Below are 21,973 nucleotides of genomic sequence, written 5' to 3' on the forward strand. Positions count from 1 at the left end.
CACCTTGTTACTACTCTGACCAAATTGGCTTTAGCTTAATTACCTCCCACTCCTCTGACTGCACTTCAGAAATATCCATGCTGGGGTTACAAGTCCTTTCTGTGCTCTGTGCCTGAATCCCATAAAATCTTACCTAATAACAGCTGTGAATTGGCTCCAAATGCTTAGAAAAAATACTGATCACTTACAAGAAACTACTCAGCCTGCTATTACCATTCAGTAACATGGAGGAGACCCAGGAAAGCACTGCTACCTATTGAATGGTTTCTGATCCCTTCAAAATAGGGCCATTCATGTTGCTTTCCCTGACCCGCCGCTCCTAAGCAGAAATTAAATGAATGTTCTGGTGATGTACGCTCATGCCTGAGGCTCTGGCATTGCTTCCAAGTCGCACTGCAATTTATTTTTGGCTTTGCAGCCCTCACACGGGCGCTGACCTGCAATGAGTTAGCAGCCGTGCTGAAGGCTGGGTTGTTATTGTGGGACTCAAAGTGGTCTGATTCTCAGACCCTTAGTGTTCAAGTTCGTTTTGACTTTTGTGGTAGTAATTTGATCCCTAATCGCTGCTCCAGGAAAATTTGGGCTGAAAGTGGAAGGCAGAATCTGCAAAGAGGTAATGGTAAGTAGGGACCTGCTGTGACTAGAAACAGCTCTCTGTAAAGGAAACAAGCAGTAGGAGTACATGGGGGGGAGCGTATGAAGCAACAGGTTAGAGCTACAAACCATTGATATATTGTGATGTTTTATATAACACCATACAAGTGATCACCATAAATCCTTCTCAGTTGTAAGGCAGAGATCCTTGTTTTCTTATGTGCCTGTGGCATGGTGGGTCCTTTTGGTACCATAGAGGTAATTATGTAATCTTGCTGGAGTTGAAAGCCTCTCTCAAATCCACTAGTGAATGCTAAAACCAGCAAGATTTCTGAAATAAAAGTATATTGTCTAATCAGGCCTTTGGAATAGATTGTGTCCAATTCTGCTGTCATTACAATATTATAGCAGTGTAACTAGAATGACTCCATTTACTGCACTGGTGTCAAAGTAGAATTTGGCCCATTATCCTGCAATATTGAGCTTTACTCTTTTACCAAGTATGTTAATTTAAAGGGTGAATCAAGAGTAGAAAGACTGGTACTAACAGTTCAGAGAGATGCTAGTCCTGTATCTGCTATATTCTTTAGGGTTTAATATGGGGTGGCCAAACCATGGCTTGCGAGCCACATGAGGCTGTTTTACAGTTACAAGTGCGGCTCCTGGAGCCCACCATGTCCCTCCCCTCCTCAGTCCAACAGATTGCCAGGGATGGGGAGTTCGGGGTTTCTGCCCTGCAGCGGGGTGGTGGGGTTTGGGGCTTCAGCCCTATGGGGCGCACCTGCAAGGGCCCTGAGCCTTGGCAGGCACCTCCCATGGGGCAGAAGCCCCAAGCCCCACCACCCCGCCGCAGGGCAGAAGCTCCGAGCTCCACCACCCTGCCGCAGGGCAGAAGCTCCAAGCTCCACCACCCCACTGCAGGGCAGAAGCTCCAAGCCCCACCACCCCGCCGCAGGGCAGAAGCTCCGAGCCCTGGCAGGCATGCCCAGCTCTCGAGGTTATGATGATTATCGTATGTGGCTCCGAGGGTCAGTAAGTGTGTATACATTAAACCAGGGGTGGCCAATCAGTTATTTCAGGCTCTCAAAGTTTCAAAATACATGATATGGGGATAATATGAAATGCAGACTTGGTGCAGATGTCTAGGTTTATCCATGCTGAGATAATCAATTTTCCTTCTCTAATTAAAGAGTAATATTACCCTGATAAAGAAGTCTCCTTTTACAGGACCAATAATACTACTGGACTCTCCTGCTGTTAGTTCTTTACAACAGCTGTCTGTCAAGGGGGCCAGTGGATTTTAAGCAAGCTCTGTTAGGCTGCAGCTTGCTGCATCCATTGGAGTCTATGGGAGCTCTCCCGCTGAAGAGAACTCCAAATCTAGGTCTTTTCCCCAAAAAAATTAGACCAAAAAAAAAAAAAAGACCTTAAAGGTCTGATCTTGCAAGGTGCTGAGCGTCTCCCAGGAGGTACAGAACATTCTCAGCTCCCACTGAAGTCCTCCAATCAGGCCCTTAAGATTTTAAAAGCCCTTAGGACCCCAGCCTGCAAGGTGTTGAGCACTTCAGCTTGGTGTAGCAATAGAGGGCCCTCAGCACCTCATGTGGTGGGACAAGACATGACCATGAGAGAGGCCGTGTGGTGGGTGTATGTGTCCTGACACCCCCTGCCTTGCCAGGTGCCACCCTTGCAGCTGAGCTCAGTAGACAGTGAGCTTTTGCTATGGGTGTGGGACTCACTCCCCCTGTATACCTGCCTCAATTTCCCCCTTAAAAACAAGCCAAATCCACATGACCTCTTGAGGCCACTTTGTCAGAGGTGTGTTGGTGTTCTCTTTTCTCCGTCTGATCCTCCCCCTTATTTAAAATATCCCCTCTGTCTTGCCTTAGCTATTGGTTTATATAATGCTTGTGCACTTTCTAATGTTTACGTTATCTCCAGCAGCTGAAAGAGCTTATAGGCTGCTCTTTATAAATTCAATGGCCCTAAGTTAATTGATTGAAATTGGTTTGTGTTAGTTAAATAAGGAAGAGCATCCAGCCCTTAGCACTGATATAAATAAGCTAGACTGATATTAAGTGACTCAGAATGGAGCATAGGTCAAGACTGAAGACCTTCAAGAAGAGCGTTTTGTTTCTAAGAACCAGGCCAAGACAGACACCATTTGAGGACATGATCTGAATGCATTGCAGAGAAATGAAAGCACACCTGTAGGTATTGTAGCAGAATCATCCTGTGATAGGTCAAACAAAAAGACAATGTGGAGGCAAAATTGCAGCACTGGGACTTTCTGGCCAACTGCAACTGGCCATGAAATAAACTTGGTGAACAGCCCCTCCAAAGCTTTCTGGCACGTTTACAAAAGAAACCGCTAATGCTAAATGGCTTATGTTAGAGGCCTGTTTTTTCCAGTGGTGCTCAGCACGCACACAATGGCTGGAGAATTTCAAGAAGGCCAGGTCAGCAAGGAGCACTGTGGGAGTTCAGTTCCTGTCCCTAGAGGTGTCTAAACTGGGGTACCAAACAAACAAGGCCATCTGTGAAAGTTAGGGCCTGACCCTACTTCCTTTGCAGCCAAGAGAGCGTAGCGATGCCAACGTTGTATTTAAAAAATAAGGGACTGTTTTCTTAGTACCTTGTGTAACCCACAACCCTCCTGGGTGCAGGCTCTGTCCCATGTAGTGGTACCAAGACCACTGAGAAATTAATGACTCGGCTACAACCTTAGCTAACAGCCATATGGCTTTTAGCTCATGCAGTAGAGGGTCATGCATTTAGCTCCAGAGGTCCCAGGCTCCATCCCGCCAGCCAACGACCGGGGTCTGTCGGTGTTACACCCGCACTGCCCCTCCTCTTGATATGATCATTATTAAATAATAAGCAGCACTCACCTACATTCGCCAGGGGTATTTCTTGCTGCTTTTTTGCAGCACTCAGCAACTACCAGTGTTGTACAGAGAGGAAAACATAAGAGACGTCCCTTGTAATAAGGGACTGTTGGCAATCTTAGCCACTGACTTCAATAGAAGCTGCGACTTCAACCACCCTGCTCCCCCCACACATGCGCGCACACACAAAAAGAAACAGAAAAGAGTTTGTAAGTAAGCACTGAATGTCTCCAGGGAGATTCTGAGCACCCTTAACTCCCCCTAGGATCAGGCCTTAAGTGTGCAGGTGCTGAATGGACTCTTGGAAACTTGGTTTCAAAACTGCTGTATTCCACAGTGATGATACTGGGCGTCTTAGAAACACAGAGCGTGTTATCCAAACCCTGACCTTATGAAACCGATCTGCTGCAAGCACAGTGCTTCATAACACGGAGCCTCGTGGGAGAAGGACAGATCTGAATGTCTCTATTTAGCATAACTAAAGTTTATGCTGATCAGCAGAATATCCTCCTAGCAGAAGCAGCAGCTCAGATGTCATCCAGACCTAAAACTGTATTTGGGTGGGTTTTTTCTTTCACCGAGAGTCATTTTTATTTATTTTTTTAATGGATTTAAAAAAATCCAAACACTTGAGACAGTTTTGTGACTCTTAATGTTTTAGTTGAAAAGCTGACAATAATGTATCATTATGGCGGGGGAGAGAAGGGCTCAGAAATAGCCATTGGCCAGTCTTGTTGACGTGCTATAGTCTATTGCAAAAGGATCCTGATAAATAAGCCAAAGATTTCTATTGATTCAGGTTGCCCAGTGTGAAATATTCCAAAAAGCCTGGTTTTCAGAGAACACCAGTCACCCGCTCTCTGAAAATCAGGGCCCTTTATCACAGTGGTTCCCAAACTAGGGGCGCGGCTTGTTCAGGGTAAGTCCCTGGCAGACCGGGCCAGTTTGTTTACCTGCTGCGTCTGCAGGTTCGGCCGATTGCAGCTCCCAGTGGCTGCGGTTTGCCGCTCTAGGCCAATGGGGGCTGCGGGAAGCGGCGGCCAGCACGTCCCTCGGCCCGCGCCATTTCCTGCAGCTCCCATTGGCCGAGAACGGCGAACCATGGCCAGTGGGAGCTGCGATCGGCCGAACCTGCAGACGCGGCAGGTAAACAAACCGGCCCGGCCCGCCAGGGGCTTACCCTGAACAAGCCGTGCCCCTAGTTTGGGAACCCCTGCTTTATCACATCTCAAGTGGAGTACCAGTGGCTTTTGAAAACCGTGGCTGTGGTTGATAGTGAGAGCAGCAGTGGTTTGAGCACAGGCCTGGGAGCCAGAAACTCTTCTGATGCCAGCTCACTGTGTGTACCTGGGCATACTACTTAATCTCTCTGTCTCAGCTGCCTGCCTCCCGTAGCTGTAAAATTAAGATCGTTACCTTCATTCCTCCCCAGGCTTGGTGCCCGGGTTCAGACAACTATCCCTATTAGCCAGGCACTTGAGCACGCTAGAGTAAATTGGAGTCAAGCAGATACTTTGCTGAACTGTGGCTATAGTAGGGGTGCTGGTGCTGGCCCTTTAAACGGCTTGCTTTACTACAGAAAGGAATATCCCTCCCCTGCCGTCCCAGCAAGAATCCAGTTTTATTCACTAGAAGTCTTCCTGCAGGACTGGAGAAATTTTAAAGGGCCTGTAGTACACCCAGCAACTGGAGTCAATGATTGCTCACTCCAGGCGAGGGGTTAAGCAGACCCTGTGTGGCAGTGCTCTGGCAACAGAGCCTGTGCTCCTCGGTCTGTGAGATAGCGAGCCAGGGAGCTACAGCATCGGTGCATGCCCAATATCCTCAGTGAAAATATCCCTGTGCTCACTACAGCCTCTACTATGAGGGATGCTATAGGGACAGGACAGTCAGGAAAGGGACAAGATTTCACAAGTGATTTGGGGTACCTCAAAGTTTGGTGGCCCCAACTTGTGACACAAAGTAGCCTGATTTTCAGAGGGTGGGTGCTCAGCGCTTTCTGAAGGCCCTTCTAAGGCAGCTGAAGACGGGAACCCCAAAAATAGAGGCCCTGTCATCAGCTGACCCTCAACCTGGGCTCAACTGTAGTCTTGTTAGGTCTCTTGCTCCTGGGTCCCCTACGGAAGCCGCCACCCCTGGCCAATCTCACTGTTCCTGGCAAGAGTTCAGCTCACTCTTGGGGTCTTTTAAGAGTCCAACTACAGTTCACTTGTCTGTAGTCCCTGCAGGTGCTTCCTAGGTCCTGTCAGAGGCAGGAAGCAGATCTACAGGGTCCCTTGCTCACATCAGGCTCATAGTGTCCCCCAACCGGAGGGGGAGGAAAGGCCACCTTCTTAAGCTCCCCTTCTCCAGGTGGTGCATGTTCTGCAGGTGGGCTAATTGGCGCTGCTTGAGTGCAGGACGGCTGTTTCTACCAGCAGGATGGGGGGGCCCAAGCTTGTGAGACACTTTGGTCCATTGAAGTCAGTGGCATGTTTCCATAACTTCAGTGGGATTTGAATCTGGCATAGAATAGGACATTCCCCATCAGTGAAATACTCCCTTTCACTTCTTCCCCTTCTATTGCCCACCTTGACCTTTTCCTGACTTTAGAAGGAAGCAGAAACAAGGCCAACTCCCATGAGCACTGCAGCATACCACCTCATCAGCACTGGCGTGCGCACATATGGCGAATGAATGGACCTGGACAGTGACAAATACAATTTTGTTTGGATTCTGGACCAGACCCTCAGAGGCAAGCAGGCTCCTAACTCCCATTTATTTCAGTGGCAGTTAGGAACTTCAGTGCCTTTGAGGGTCTGGGTCTCTGTTTCTAGTTCTAAGATCTATCAGACATCAGGACTCCAAATACAAGACAGACAAGTGGAAATCCAATAATACAGAGGTGCAGGTCCATTTTTAGCCCTGGAGACTAGAGGGCTGGTTAGAGGAAACAAAGACAGCCATGGTACTATTTAGTTGCTTTTCTTCTTGTTTTAGCTATTCGTTACCTTGAAGCAAGACTTTAGAGTGGGCGCAGTGAGGATCCAAACATGACCAAGGAGGAGGAGCTACCAGACTGGCATTCGGCCCAGGAATTTTATCAGAATTATGACCCGAAGGAAATTCTGGGCAGGTAAAGTGGGGTTTCTTAACGATGGGCCAGTTGTTTGTAGACAGAATTGCCAAAACCTGTTTGCATTATTCACACAATTAGTCCCACTGATTTGAATAGGACTCCGTGTGAGAAAGTATTGAGTCCTATCGTCCCATGTACAAACAATGATATAGTACCTTTCATCCCCAAGTATATTCACAAAGCTGTCCAAGAATACTGAGATGTGGCTACTTCTGGAGAAGAATTATACAGCTGCGTAAGAATGAGAACGAGCCTGACTGTTTAGGGCAAAAACTGCTGGACGACACCTCATCTGATTAAAAAAACCTCCTGCTATCATTTTGTGCAGAGGCGTTACGTTACTAGCACTTTCTCGGGGTGCCAAGGACAGTTAGTCACTGTGTTACCCCTCTCCCTCAGCAACAGAGAGCCTTGCTAGGACTAAACTGAGTGTCAGCTCCCGAACACTGCAGTCTGTTAGCCACCCAAACAATCTCCTCAGAGCTTTGCCGGCCCTTACTTTGCCTTGCAACTCTGAAGTGCTCCCCTGTAGAGTCCAGCCCCTGTCATTGGACGCTCTCAGTAACTACCAGGTTCACTATTCCCCAGGGAACAGTGTACCCACAGCTTGATTGGTACAATTCAGATTCAGGTCCTTTGTAACATCACAGCATATATGGATAGTGAAACAATCTTACGATTATTAGCAAAGATTCAAATGATACTGGGGAAGGATAATGGAAACAGAAATGGTTATACGTAAAACAAAAACGGTACAGCACGCTTCTGAGAGTCTACACTTAACAAAATCCTTTTCTAAAGCAGTTTCCGAGGAAAGCTTCCTTGCAGCATTTCCTACCAGGACAGGTTGGGATCCTGTGCTCATGAATACAATCTCACTGCCTGATTACCTCCTCAAGAGCAGGATGCCAGAGTGCTGTCCCTGGCTCCCAGTTAGAGTCCAAATGAACCTTTGAAGTGAACCCCCAAACAAAGCACTTCCCCCTCTCCCCCCCTGTTCTCCTCTTTCTGTTAAATCTTCATTTAGCTCAGATCTCTGGTCTGGCAGAAAACTGTTTCCAGAGGAGTGATACCTTAATGCAAACTATAAGGACATATTTTCAGTATATATAGAAAACAGGGACATATGCAGAAATCTAACTTTGACCTCTTTTTTGGGGAGGGGGGAACGTTCTGTTTGCTCTTCTCCCCTCAGCCCTGGGGCTGGGAGGAGCTCGCCACCATGGCCCCAGAGCTGGAGGAATTCTGTGCCCCCAGTAGATTACTGAGGGGGGCTGTGCCCCGGCTTGCCCCCCCATCCTTGTGCATGCCCCTGTTAGGAAAGATAGGAAGAGGTCAATATGCTTCATCCGGAGCTCTTTAATGATGTGAAAAATCCAAAAAGAAATCCGATCAAAAGTGGAAACATGGATGAAATGCTAAGGAAGTGTACAAAAAAACAGCGCAAACAGGTAGGGACAAAATCAGAAAGACCAAGGCACAGAATGAGTTACTGCCTTTTATGTTCATTGCTAGGTGTAAGAAATGGTTCTTTAAAGACATTAGGCGAAAGATGAAGGAAAGTGCAGGTCCTCTATTTAATGGAAGTCATGTATGTAAGGCACAGGAGATAATTGTCCTACTCTACTCGGCACTGGTGGGGCCTCACCTGGACTACAGTGTCCAATTCTGGGTGCCACACTTTAGGAAAGATGTGGACAAATTGGAGAGAGTCCAGAGGAGAGGAACAAAAATGGTAAAAGATTTAGAAAACCTGATCTATGAGGAAAGGTTAAAAAAAAACAAAACCCCAAACATGTTTAGTCTCGAGAAAAGATGACCACTAATAGTCTTCAAATATGTTAATGGGTGTTATAAAGAGGACGGTGATCAATTGTGCTCCATGTCCACAGAAGGCAGGAGAAGTAGTAATGGGCTTAATCTGCAGCAGGGAGATTTAGGTTAGATATTAGGAAAAACTTTCTAACTCTAAGGGGAGTTAAACTCTGGAATAGGCTTGCAAGGGAGATCGTTGAATCCGTATCACAGGTGGTTTTTAAGAGCGGGTTGGACAAATATCTGTCAGGGACAGTCTAGGTTTACTTGGTTCTGCCTCAGCGCAGGGAGCTGGACTTGACTTCTTAAGGTCCCTTTCAGCCCTATATTTCTAGGATTCTATTTGCAGATACTAGATAGGGTCCACAGCAGCATCTTGGGGAGTCAAACTAACATGTGGGAGTCCCACTGCATTTTCCATTGACCCAAACTCCCTTACCTCATCCTGTCAGCACTGTGCTAGTGCATGAGCACCAGGAAGTGAAACTGGCTAGAAATTTTCCTCCTATTCCAATCTTTTCTTTGTCTTGGTCCTGGCAGAGGGGTAAGCAGCGTGGTTCGTCGGTGCATTCACAAACCCACCAGCCAAGAGTATGCAGTTAAGATTATAGACATCACAGCTGGTAATTTATCCCCAGAGGAGGTCCAGGAGCTGAGGAAAACCACTATCAAGGAGATAGACATCCTTCGGAAGGTCTCAGGACATCCCAATATCAGTAAGTCAAAGCATTAGTATCACTGGGCACCTGGGTAACAAATTGATCAGTGGCTTTTCCCACCCCATTTTCTGTTCTAGGTATTCACAAGAGTTTTCAGATTTTGATTAACCCCTTTGGCTCCTTGAGCTGAAATCCCTACAGGGAAAGGATCCATCTTCTGTGGATGCCCACCTGATGGTGTCTGATAGCGATATCTTGCTGGGAGTTGGCTCAAATCCTAGATGAGCAGGGCCCTCGCAAGCCCTTCTGCCACTCACTGCTTCCTCCAGACCCATAATGATCCCAGTCAGCATTGCTGGACAGAGCACAGCACCTGCTAGAAGCAAGATCCCAACGCTCCATGGAACCTGCAGCTGGGGAAGACAGACTAGATGTGGTGTTAGGCCCCAGAGCCAAAGCTCACGGACGTCAGGGCTCTTAGTGGGGAATCGCTGTGTTGACAGACGCTATCTGTGATCCGTGAAGATCTCTGCTTCAAGGCAAAGAGTGTGGCTTGTTGGTCTACACTACAAGCTTATGTTGGTATAACTATGAAAATCCACATCCCCAAGTGACATAGTTAGATTGACCTAATCGCTGGTGTAGACAACTTCTCCCGTCGACGTAGCTATCACCTCTTCAGGAGGTGGAGGCCTATGCTGATGGGAGAAGCTCTCCCCGTCGGTGTAGGTAGCGTCTTCACTCAGGGCTACAGCATACAGATGCAGCATTCTAAGTATAGACAAGTCCTGTGGGTGGCTAAAACCTGAAAATTGACACAGGGCAAGCATCTCACTTCAGAGCCTGCCGTGTTCACATTTGATTCCTCAGGACCTTGGCTTTGGTTTGCAGGCTCCGGTACCATATGTGGAGCCTGAAATTCTGCCCTGACACCTCTGGTGTTGTGTGTTTCACTTGTTAATGACTCAGCTCTTCTGAAAAGCACAGGCTGTGACCTCCCAGACGAGGTTTCCAGTTCTGCCTGATGAAGGTATTCTAGGAAATGGGATTTGCTGATTCCTGGGATTGGTTAGTTTCTCTTCATATGATTCCAGGAAGTCCCTTTCAGTGCAGTGCCATTAGAGGATCTGACCAGAGAAAGGGCTATAGGAAGGAACAAGGGGTGTAGCTAGCATCCATTTCCCTGCAGGGCCAGGATGCAGTCCTACTGCCAGAAGTTTTAGGTAGCAAAGCTGGCATTGGTGTCAACAACAACTGTCTCATTTTTCACTCTGCTTGGGGAAGGGGGAGGAAGAGCCATTCAGGAATTCTGTGGTCTGTAGGGAGGCAGAATGTAATTTCCCCAAGAGGTATTTGGCCACTGTGAGGACATACCCTTTGGTGCCAGGGGCTGAGCACAGCTAGCCAGGACTTTGGCTTGCATCTCATCTGAAAGGGGAGGCCTCTAGTAGCCCAGTGGTCCCTAACCGTGCTGGGCCATTGCCTCCTCTCTGATTCACCCACACTGCGTTCTGCAGCACTGGGTTTTCCTTGGTGGTGTCCCAGCCAAAGACGAACCAAGCTCAGCTCAGGACCCAATCCAGCAAGGTGCTGGGTGACTCCTGCAATGTGTCATGCACTCTGAGCTCCCACTGAGCTCAGTGAAAGCCTAGGGCACCCAGCCACCTTCCAGGATTGGGGAGCTTTGAGATGAGCTCACATTTTCATCCTTAAGGAGTCAGTGGATTAGAGTCTCTTTGGGGCAGGGAACATGTCTGACTGCACGTACATAGAGCCCCATGTAAGTTACAGCACTGTCATGATAGTTGATATCATGTTTTATTGCAGTTCAGCTGAAGGATAGTTATGAATCCCACACCTTTTTCTTCTTGGTGTTTGACCTGTAAGTACCATCTGTTGTTTTGTTTGTTTGTTTGTTTGTTTGGGGAGGGGTTGTCCTCCTGTCTGTCTGATCAGTGGGGGCACGGTCTGTTCAGTGACACCCATTCAATCCTTACTGAAGTCAATGGGGTTTACAGTAATGTATCCGACAGCAAAATCTGGCCCCTGGGATTTATAGATTTTCCTATTAGTGGTCGCCATACCAAACTGAAGTTGAGACCATAAAGGAGTGGGCCCCATACCGCAACAGATCATCCTTAGCCTGATAACATGCAGGGCTGGCTTTAAAAACATGCAAGACAAGTAACAGGCTGGCACTCTGAGCTATTCCTGGCCTGATCCCCTCTCCTGGCAGCGAGTCCAGAGGAGATTTCCTTGGTGGTCTCCCCGCCAATCACTAACTGAGCTCCGCTCTGTTTAGGACCCAGTACAGCCAGGTGTTGCATGGCTCCTGCAGAGTGACCTTCATGGGAGCAGAAGGCACCCAGTCACCTCAGCACCTAGTTCATAGTCAGACACAGGAGAATTGGGTGTTGTGGGGAGAAGTAACTGCCAGCAATTACCTCTAAACCTCAGCATCTTGGAAGGTTCTGGCTGGTCAATGGAGGTGATCTTCCATAACAGAAACCAGGTGACGTGTACTTTTCTGTATGAACCAAGCAACCAGTGCAGAAAGCCTCCCAAGCGCCTGATCTGGTCTGACTCGAACACCCTCAAACTCTGGCTGATCGAGCTGGGATTCTGGTTTGGATCCAGCTCGAAAACAGAGGCACATGAAGCTGCCAAAAGAACTACGCCATCGACGCAGATCCCTGCAGGTTTCTCAGGAGCTCAACCACCCATGCACAGACAGCTGGCTTCAGCTGGCAGAGGGAAAGTTGTTCTATCAAGTAGCTGGTGCCAAGCAGTGTGAGGTTAGGAATGCGGCACAAGGCAAAAGAGGAGTTGAAGGTGGGATTTTTTTTTTTTTTAAATGTATCTGTTCCTGCCATGGGTGCCAGATTTGTATAATTTTTGGTGGTGCCCAGAACGGGTCTAAGCAGAGCTGTCCCGTCCATAGGACGGACCGGGCCAACTGCCCTGGGCCCTGCACTTTGGGGGGCCCCGTGCTTCAGTGGAACGTAGGGTCCAGGACGGCCTGAGGGGTTAGGGGGGGGCCTGGTGCCTGCAGCAGCGAGCAACTGGGTCCCAGCCCGCTCCGCCCCATCCCGCCGGCTCCCAGTGTCGCTCAGGGGAGGGGGCGAAATCCAGAAAGAGGCGGGGCTGGCACTTGGCAAAGGGGTGGAATGGGGGTGGGGAGGGGCAGAGCAGGGACGCGAAGAGGCGGAGCAGGGGCGGGAAGAGGCAGGGCAGGGGCGGGGACTTGGAGAAAGGGTGGAGTGGGGGTGGGATGGGGACAGAGCGGGGGCAGGAAGAGGCGGAGCAGAGCAGGGCAGGCTGGGGCTGGGTCGCTCACTGCTGCCGGCGCCAGGACCCCCGCTAGCGCCCCATGCTGCCCTGGACCCTGCGTCCCCCTGAAGTGCAGAGCCCGGGGAAGTTGCCTCAGTCTGTCCTAAGGATGGGATGGCTCTGAAAATATAAGCCCAAACACTGGTGGAGCCAGGCCCCCGTTCCTGAATATTGGTGGAGCACGGGCACCACGGGCCCATATAACTCAGCACCTATGGTTCCTGCGGTCCTGGCCACAGGCAAATCAATCGCCAGAGCGGTCACCGGGAGGAGGTGAAATGCATAGTCAATGACAGAGAGAAACACAATAACACTTTGCACTTCCCTAGCATCCTCCGTCTGAGGCTCTCAAAGAGCTTTACAAGCCGAGTGCACTAATCTCACTGCCCCCGTGAGGCTGGGAAATAGCGTCACCCTCACTTTACAGCTGGGGGAAGAGAGAGGGTAAGAGACTTGCCCAGAGTCACGTCCCAAGCCTGTAGCCGAGGTGGAAACAAGTGCCCCGTTTCCTGTTTCCCATGCTGTGCCCTTGGGTTGTGGGTGGTTGCTTAGCCAGGATTACGAAGAACACGGCCCTTGAGTTTGCCTTCCAGCCACATTAAAGGTCACAACAGTCTGGTTGAGAGGGGGGAACATCCCTTTTATAGAGGGCACCCTCCAGTACTCCCTCAGCATGGCAGGTGATAAACAGGAAATCCCTGGATCTAACTGAGGGGAGAAAGGTAGTCAGGAAGGGCATGGTGACACCTCACGTGGCCCTCAGAGTGAAGGTGTCTTTCTTATTATTAATGGAGATATCCTATCTCCTAGAACTGGAAGGGACCTTGAAAGGTCATCAAGTCCAGCCCCCTTCACTAGCAGGACCAAGTACTGATTTTTGCCCCAGATCCCTAAGTGGCCCCCTCAAGGATTGAACCCACAACCCTGGGTTTAGCAGGCCAATGCTCAAACTACTGAGCTATCCCTCCCCTAGTCTTTGCTGGCTATGATGCTGGTTCAGCTGGTGTCCCCGTTCCCACCTTACTGTTCTTCATGCCCTTCTATCAGGGGCTTCCCTGTGTACACCCACCGAGCCGGCTGGCTAAATGAGAAGTGAGCGTCAATCTCCCGTCAGCAGACACCAAGCAGGTGGCCTCTGTTCCAGTAACCGTTGCAAAAGGGCATTTGTGAATGGAATTTCACACAAGCCCAAAAAACCACCAGGCACCCAGCAGCACTTTGCAACGTATCTGACTCTGCCAGGACTCAACGCTGCATGCCCAAGAACATTCTCTTCACTGCTAAGGCTGCAGCCTCCCCTGCCAATACAGGGCTGGCTGCACAGGCAGCCCTCCCTCCTTCCCCCCTTGTGGGAGCGAGCGGGGTTGCTCAGGTTTCCCTGTAACCTTTGGTGAGGTCTGTCATAGATCCTGGAGTCTATTTATACATTTGGCCCTGTCTGCATCCCCAGAACGATCTGTGCCTTGTGTAATGCTTCAACTTCTGATCAGTCAGGGCTTGTGCTTTCAGCCAGCTCTCTAGAAGGTAACCAAGTGGAGTGGGAAAGGTGCGAGCTCTGTGGCTTAGACCTGATTTAACTCAGGGTGTGATGTTGCACCGATTTGGTTAAACCAGTGCAACTTTGTGCGGGGACAAGCGCAGAGAGATGCTTTTCTGTCGCTGCTTTGAGGTGGCTGCATTAACCCATTTTCTTACACCTCGTAGCCACCCTTAGCAGAAGAGCCCCTGGATCTGAATGCATTCAGTGGGGCAGTCTAAGCAAAAACATGTGTCTCCCGTGGGAAGGCTCCAAAAGCTAATTGTATCAGCCAAAGAACTTCTGGGCCTGGACAGCATCTCTTGTGATGTCAGGGCACAAGGGAATGCAGCTCTGGCTTCAGGGCCGCCCAGAGGATTCAGGGAGCCTGGGGTCTTGGGCGGCGGGTCCTGGAGCGGAAGGACCCCCCGCCGCCGAAGACCCGGAGCGGAAGAAGCTCCGGGGGTCCAGGCCCCGCGAGAGTTTTCCGAGGCCCCCAGAGCGAGTGAAGGACCCTGCTCCAGGGGCCCCGAAAAACTCTCGCGTGGGGCCCCTGTGGGGCCCAGGGCAAATTGCCCCACTTGCTCCCCCCCTCCCCTCCCCGGGGCGGCCCTGTCCGGCTTAGAGAGTCATCTCCAATGGAGCATGGGAGGGTGTGGGATTAGTCAATACTGTAAAAATGGGACTCAGGAGATCTGCCACCAACTTCCTGTGTTGTCTAGGGCACTTCTAAAAAGAAGTTTAAATTTCTTTTGAGTTGCTTTGGGCCTCAGTTCCCCATCTGAGGCTCCCAGCCTCATTGGGGTTTAGTGGGAATAACGCGATTCATGTTTGTGAGGATGTCACGGGGCGTGGCCCCACTCCTGTCTTCTCCCCGCAAAAATTGCACAGACTCCCTTGGTTGTGCCTTCCCTGTGTCTTTTTATTTTGTGTTCCCACCACCAAACAGTCCTTACATGACAGCCTATTGACAATATTAACTGCCTCATGGCCCGCTCACCAGAGCTGGAAGGTAACAGAGGACCCCCTGTTCTGAGCCTCTGTCTGGCTAGGGTCAGCTAGTCCCATTTCTCCTTCTATCCTCCCCCACCCTCTCTGGGCCACCTCTTATCAGCCCAGGGCTGATGTGTAATCGGCTCAATTACTGATTGAGTAATTAACACCCCCCCCCATCAGCTTCCTATTTGAGAACTAATTACTACTAGAGTGGTCAGAGTGAAGGCTCACCCATTTGCACCCTGCACTCTGTCACAGAGGGGCTGAGAATCTAGGTGAAAAGTCCCACAGAAAAAACAATAAGTAAATAGTTTTGAGTGTGTTGGGTGGTCAGAAAAACTACTATTTGTTGTATAAAAGACTAGGGGAGTGTTCCTTTAAATAGTTTGTGAGCCCTCTCGTGATGCTCAGCGTGTTCTATGTTATAAAAGCTGCCAGAACCCAACCAGAGCACCCAGCATACATATGTAATGATGCCTTGAATGTTGTGTTTTTTCAGTAACTATGGTTATTTGGACCCTACTGTGCCTCTGTGGTGCCGTCATATTATGTTTGTGGTGTAAAAGGCAAGAGAAACAACCTTATTTAGAACTGGCAGCTTGTTATCCACCAGCTCTATTGCCTGGGGGTGTTTGGAATCATCTCTGTGCTCTTTAGTGACGAAGATAAAGGACTTCCTCTCAATAAGTCAAAAACAATTCCAGGAGAGGGATCTGGGTTCTTTCCTAGTCCTGCATCAGTGGAATTGTTAACTAAGTTCATTTGCAAAAATCTTTATTACTGGTGATGATGCAAGAACCAGAGAGAACCCACCGTGAGCTTAGGGGGCTGATTAATCGGGGCAAGGGGGGAGAAGGGAAATCTACTCCCTTTTACTTGTGAATTGAGTAGAATTCAGTGTTACCAACTCTCAGGATTTTATTGTGACACTCATAATCTTTGTTGTTTTTCTTAAAGCGTCAACTCCTGGAGTCAAGTGATTATGTGAGACTCCCAGCTTTAATTTTTTTTTTTAAAAAATATGATTCCTCATAGTTACAGAGAAAAGCTTGAAAACGTGACCCCACGGGGTTCAAAGTTCAGAAGGCAAATCAAAAGAACCCCACCTTTATTGTTTTACAAATCTCATGATTTTAAAGCCAAATCTCTTGATTGTTTGAGACCTGACACTTGATTTTTGCAGGCTCGGGGTTGGAGATACTGAGATTTGCTTGAGGTCACCGAGAGACGAAGAGGGAGCCCCCTAAACCTTTTCCAGGGTTGTCACTGCATTTTACATGTAGTGGTTGATTCCAAAGATTTTATTGCCATTTTACATTGTGGTTGTGACTCAAGGCCAGCATCTTTAAGTGCCTTGTCTTCCTAAACACAGAATGAAGAGAGGAGAGCTCTTTGATTACCTCACAGAGAAAGTCACCTTAAGTGAGAAGGAAACCAGGTATGGTGAGACAGACTTGAACAGCACAGTGGTTCTGCCAGCATTTCCACCTGGACAAACAGTGGCACTTTGGACTCACTAGTTGCAAGCTCCCCCAAAAGGTCTCCAGGTCTGAAATGGGGTCTCTCACAGCCCAGGTTTCAAACCTTTCAGTTCCTGAGTTTGCCCAAAACTGCTGTTCTCCGCTGGCAACTTGTCAGGAGTGCAAGGGGTTGCACTTACAGGCACCTTTTGGTCCATACCCAGCTTCAATGGAACATAAGGACAACCAGTGTCTGTTCCTAGGGCCAGGTGGTAGAGCTCACTCTCAGGCTACTGAATTGGACACTGGGGTTCAGAGCTACAGTACTCATCCCGTTGCCTAGAAGCAGGATGAGCTCAGTGTGTCTCCATCATTCTCAGTCTGTCTGTGGGGAGAGGAGAAGAGGGTATGGGATCTCTTTTTGGAGGGGTTGCTTGGCTGAAAGAGGACTTATCTCCCCCACCCCATTATCATCCCCTCTAGGAAGATCATGCGTGCACTGCTGCAAGTGATCCAATACCTCCATTCCATGAACATCGTCCACAGAGACTTGAAGCCGGAGAACATTCTCCTGGATGACAACATGAACATCAAGCTGATGGACTTTGGCTTCTCTTGCGAGATGAATAGGGATGAGAAGCTCAAAGGTGGGATGATTATTTGATCACAGCAGTCAAAGGAGGAGAAGACCTTCTAGATTGTCTATGCTATCCCCTTGGCAGGGCAGGCTTGCTCCTTCAGTCTATACGCCAGTACTTTGTCAAGCCTTGCTTTAAGCGTCTTAACCGATGGGGCTTTTACCACTTCCCATTATACTGACTTCTCCTCTGGAAGTTCATCCTAAATTTTCTCTCTTGATTTCTACTAGTTGCTCCTAGTTACACACTCCTATGACATCCCATACTAGCTTTCCCCCATCACAATCTTACTTGCAGATACTAGTTATTTCATAACCCATTGGGATGAGATTATTCAAAGGCACAAATGGCTGTTTGGCTTGGTCACTCTTCTCCTTGCCCACATTACAGGTTATAACTCGATATTGGACTCCCCTGATAAGATACCAATGAAGCGTGGTTAAGGGCTATGTAACATACACTGGAAACATTCTGCCCATCAGCAGCCGCTCAATGAATAGCTATTTACTGGTGACAGGGTGGTACAAACCTCTGCAAATTCACTGATGTTAAAGTGAAAAGTTCCATCCCTTTCTTGCAGAAATCTGCGGCACTCCTGGTTATCTAGCACCTGAAATATTAGAGTGCTCCATGGATAAGAGCCATCCAGGGTATGGAAAGGAAGTTGACATGTAAGTAGAACATTCATATGTAGTGACAAACTTTCCTAGTACCTGGAGTGAACATCTCCTCCCTTTGCAATGGGGTTTACTTCTGAAATTCTCATGCTTTTGGACGCTGGGAAAAGCAAGAGGAGCTCATACAAACTAGTCTCCAAGGATAAGAGATCTGAATACCAGCCACAACTGGCTGGGGTCAGTGAAGAGGTTATACAGTACGCAGAGCGAATGACATGGGCTAATGGTCTACACATATGACAGCGAGCCAGGAATATCAGATTTCTAATCCCAGCTCTAACATAAATTCTCTGCCTCAGTTTCCTCATCTTTGCCTATTATTTGAGCATACAGTGCTAAAGAAGTAGTATTATTTACCATCAACTGTCTATACCAGGGGGATAACAACCATGCTAACTAATCCTCACAACACCTGTGAGGCAGGTGAATGGGGTTTTGAAGGGGAATAACACATATGTCCAGATCCATAAAGGTATTGAGGTACCTAACTTCCACTCAATTCAATCTGGGCTTTAGTGCTATGTAGGTGAAAAGCACTAACGGTCATTAATAATAATGAGTGGTGCACGATTGGGTGTCCAAAATGGTTCTTTGCCTTTTCACACTGACAAGCCCTGAAATTGGGTTTTATACACCCACTGAGAGCGCAGTCAGAAAACAATGCTCTTCTAGGGCCTGATCCTATTCCCGGTGAAGCCAATGGGAGCTTTGCCATCAACTTCAATGGGCTCAAGGCCAGGCCTGTGCAGATTAGTAACTGTAAACAGACACGTGATGGCTAGACAGCTGAACTGCTTTCTCAGCTCTCTCCTTGGGGGAGTCACCTGAATGAAACTGGGCACCTGACAAGCCTCATGTGTGCAAAGGACATTTGCTGTGCAAGGTTCTCCCATTCCTGGCTGACCAGCCGTGACAGAGCGACTCCAGCATATTCACCACTGACAGCACAGGCTTGTAAGGGGGTGACTCCTGAATTACACTGCAGTCCAGTCCGGACAGCTGACTCCTACACTACAAGGAGGGGGCTGGGGGGCCTACAGGGCTAACTGGCTTTACCAGTGATAAGCCTGAAAGGCAAAATATCCCTCTCTCATGGTCCACCAGAACTTCCCCACAGTCTAAAGCAGTGAAATCAGAAGAGGTCCAGAATAAAAGTCTCTAACTCACAGCTTCCCTGGGCTAGCAATGGCTCTGGTGAGCAAGGAGGGCCACTCCACTCTTCTGCCTCAGCATCTACTCTGGCTTCCTGTTCTTTCCCACACAGAAGTCGTCATAGGTTGTTTCTCCTCCAACACAGCCCCTCACCCACCCATGCTTCCTCCTTATGTGCCTAACCTAATGAGCCCCACCTGAGGGAACTCTTCCCTCCTCGTTACCAGCTGAGGCAGTTTTTCACAGGTGTGGCCTGTTCTGCCAACCCTCCCCTCTCCCAGCGGAGTGTGAGGCTCAAACACCCCAGCGTAGGCCCGAACGCTGCTCTGGCCTCCAGTTTGGTAACTGGGCCCTATTTGTCTAATAAGCCGAGCACCCCGGAGACATTTGACACGCAGCTCTGGATCAGGATTTTGCAGTTGATGCCTGTCTCGGCTTCCTTGTCATGAGCGATACTAATGAATGTGCCCAGGGGACTGATACTGGTCTGCTCTGCCTTTGGCAGGTGGAGTAGTGGTGTGATCATGTACACCCTGCTGGCTGGCTCGCCGCCCTTCTGGCACCGGAAGCAGATGCTCATGCTGCGGATGATCATGAGTGGGAATTACCAGTTCAGCTCTCCGGAGTGGGATGATCAGTCAGACACAGTCAAAGATCTGGTGAGCACTTACTTGCCGTGGAAGGAAGGGGAGAAACAGGGAATCTCTCCAGCTTTACTAGTGAGGTAGGGTGGCCTGGTGGATGCAGTAGTAGCATAAGGATTCTACTCCTGGTTCTGCCCTGTGTGATCTTGGGCAAGTTACTTAGTCTCTGTGCCTCTTTTTCCCCCTCCCACCTTTTCTCAGTCTTGTGAGTATAGCCTGTAAGCTCTTTGGGGTAGGGACTGTTTCTTACTGTGTTTGTACAGTGCCTAAAGAAATGACACCCCAATCTTGGGTAGGGCCTTTAGGCTCTACTGTCATACAAATAATAAATAACCCTCAAAGTATTTCTAGACCCTGCTCTTCTTATGCAATCTCGAGGCCTGAGGAACCAAAGACAGACAAGAATCCAGTAGTGGGGACACCTGATGGAATGCTCCTGGGACAGGGTAACAATAAGGAGAGAAGGGCACGTCCATCTGAGCCAATCCGTCTGACTGTGCCTTCCTGCAGATTTCCCGGCTCCTGGTGGTGAATCCTAAGAAGCGCTACACAGTCAACGATGCGCTGGCCCACCCGTTCTTCCAGCAATATGTCGTGGAGGAAGTACGGCACTTCAGCCCTTTAAGGAAACTTAAGGTAACAGAGTTTTTTTAGATCCTTCCATCAGGACTGGCTGACAGTGACATTTCAAACATGTTAGGAGCGAGATCGCATACAGCCTTCAGCTGGTTTATTATTTATTCATCATGGTCGACAGCCACGGCTCCAACACTGATTCGACTGCTAATGAGAGTGAAGGATCAGGCTCTTAAAGATGAGCCCAAACCATAACTAGGGAGCTAAACTTTGGGACTGAATTTTGTAGCTTGGGTTCATCTCTAATGCACAGGAAGTAATAGGACTTAAACAAAACGGATCTATCCAGTAGATCAGTGCTTTAGAGAGACAATACAGTGCAGGTACTTAATACATTATAGATGACCAGAAGGAGGCCAGTTTCAAAGCAGTGCCCATGTAGTTTATTTTTTGATATATCCCAGTGGGTTTACCACTGAAATTCTTAATGGAAGAAGGGTGTTACGCAGAGGGATTTAAACAAGGGAAAGGTAGACTGGGCCACAAAATGGCAGATGAAAGTTGGTGTTGATAAGTGCAGAGGAATGCATATTGGAAAACATAATCCCAACTATACAGACAAAATGATGGGGGTCTAAAGTAGCTGAAAGAGCTCAAGAAAGAGATCTTGGAGTCACTGTGGATGGTTCTCTGAAATCATCCACTGAGTGTGCAGCGGCAGTCAAAAAAGCAAACAGAACGTTAGGAACCATTAGGCAAGGGATAAATAGAAGATAGCAAATATCATGCCATTCTATAAATCCATGGCATGCCCACACCTGGAATATTTGTGCAGTTCTGGTCTCCCCATCTCAAGAAAGAAATAGATTCCCAATAGAAAAAATACAGAGAAGGGTAACAAACATTATTAAAGGTATGAAACAGCTTCCATATGAGGCGAGATTAAAAACACTGGAACTGTTAGGCTTGGAAAAGAGATGACTAAGGGAGGATAAGATAGTCTATATAATCATGAATGGCATGGGGAAAGTGAAATATTTACCCCTTTGCATAACACAAGAACCAGGGGTCACCCAATGCAATTAATTGGCAGCAGGTTTAAAACAAACAAAAGGAAACACTTCTTCGCACAAAGCATGTTCAACCTGTAGAGCTCATTGCCGGGGGATGTTGTGAAGGCCAGCTTCAAAAAAGATTAGATAAGTTCATGGAAGATAGCACTGACAAACCTATTAGCCAAGATGATCAGGGATGCAATCCCATGCTCCAGCTGCTGGGGCTGGTCGACTGGATGACAGGAGATGGATCACTTCATAATTGCCATGTTCCGTTCATTCCCTTTGAAGCATCTGGCATTGGCCACTGTCAGAAGACAGGAAGATACTGGGCTAGATGGACCATTGGTCTGACCCACTAAGGCCATCCTTATGTTAATGAATCAGTTTAAATTGATAGTCGGTTGATTAATTTTAGTTTTCCAAAGCACTTGCCTTTTCACATGAACTGGCTACATTTCCTTTCAGGTCATCTGCCTGACAGTTCTGGCATCAGTCCGCATCTATCATCACTATCGGAATGTCAAGCCAATTACCAGGGAGGTAATGATGAGAGACCCCTACGCTCTGAAACCCGTTCGCAAACTGATCGATGCCTGTGCCTTTAGAATCTATGGACACTGGGTGAAGAAAGGAGAAGCACAGAACAGAGCAGCCCTGTTTGAGAACACTGCAAAGGTGATTTTGCTGAGCTTAGCCGCGGAGGAAGCGTTATTTTGATTTAGCCCTGAGTAAAACTGCTTCAGCACCATCTTAGCTTAAGTTTGTAAGAGCTAAGGCGAGCAGATGCTCTGAAAAACTAACCGCAGTCTCCTTTATGTTTTCCCAATAAAATCTCAGTAGATAATATTAAAA

At 48.4% G+C, this 21,973-nt stretch overlaps 1 protein-coding gene across 2 annotated transcripts; it reads left to right on the forward strand.

Annotated features, from left to right (window-relative positions):
- Positions 1-399: 399 nt before the first annotated feature.
- On the forward strand, positions 400-21,973 carry PHKG1 (phosphorylase kinase catalytic subunit gamma 1). 2 transcript variants are annotated; one of them, XM_005283426.4, is made up of 10 exons: positions 400-619; positions 6,462-6,597; positions 8,956-9,131; positions 10,902-10,956; positions 16,289-16,354; positions 16,860-17,023; positions 17,595-17,685; positions 19,349-19,502; positions 19,998-20,123; positions 21,587-21,973. In XM_005283426.4, exons 2-10 carry the CDS (start codon positions 6,515-6,517, stop codon positions 21,836-21,838), a joined length of 1,167 nt encoding a protein of 388 aa, XP_005283483.2. In that variant the 5' UTR covers positions 400-619; positions 6,462-6,514; the 3' UTR covers positions 21,839-21,973. The 2 variants fall into 2 exon arrangements, with proteins under 2 accessions (XP_005283483.2, XP_023955472.2); XM_024099704.2 differs by having other exon boundaries at positions 415-613.

This window comes from Chrysemys picta, chromosome 19 (assembly GCF_011386835.1).
Source record: "Chrysemys picta bellii isolate R12L10 chromosome 19, ASM1138683v2, whole genome shotgun sequence".
NCBI classification, from domain to species: domain Eukaryota; kingdom Metazoa; phylum Chordata; order Testudines; family Emydidae; genus Chrysemys; species Chrysemys picta.

Coding starts and splice junctions, on each gene's coding strand:
- PHKG1 (XM_005283426.4), top strand. CDS start 6,515: ATGACCAAGGAGGAGGAGCTACCAGACTGGCATTCGGCCCAGGAATTT. Junction 6,598..8,955: donor CCGAAGGAAATTCTGGGCAG/GTAAAGTGGGGT, acceptor TGGTCCTGGCAG/AGGGGTAAGCAGCGTGGTTC. Junction 19,503..19,997: donor CAGACACAGTCAAAGATCTG/GTGAGCACTTAC, acceptor GCCTTCCTGCAG/ATTTCCCGGCTCCTGGTGGT.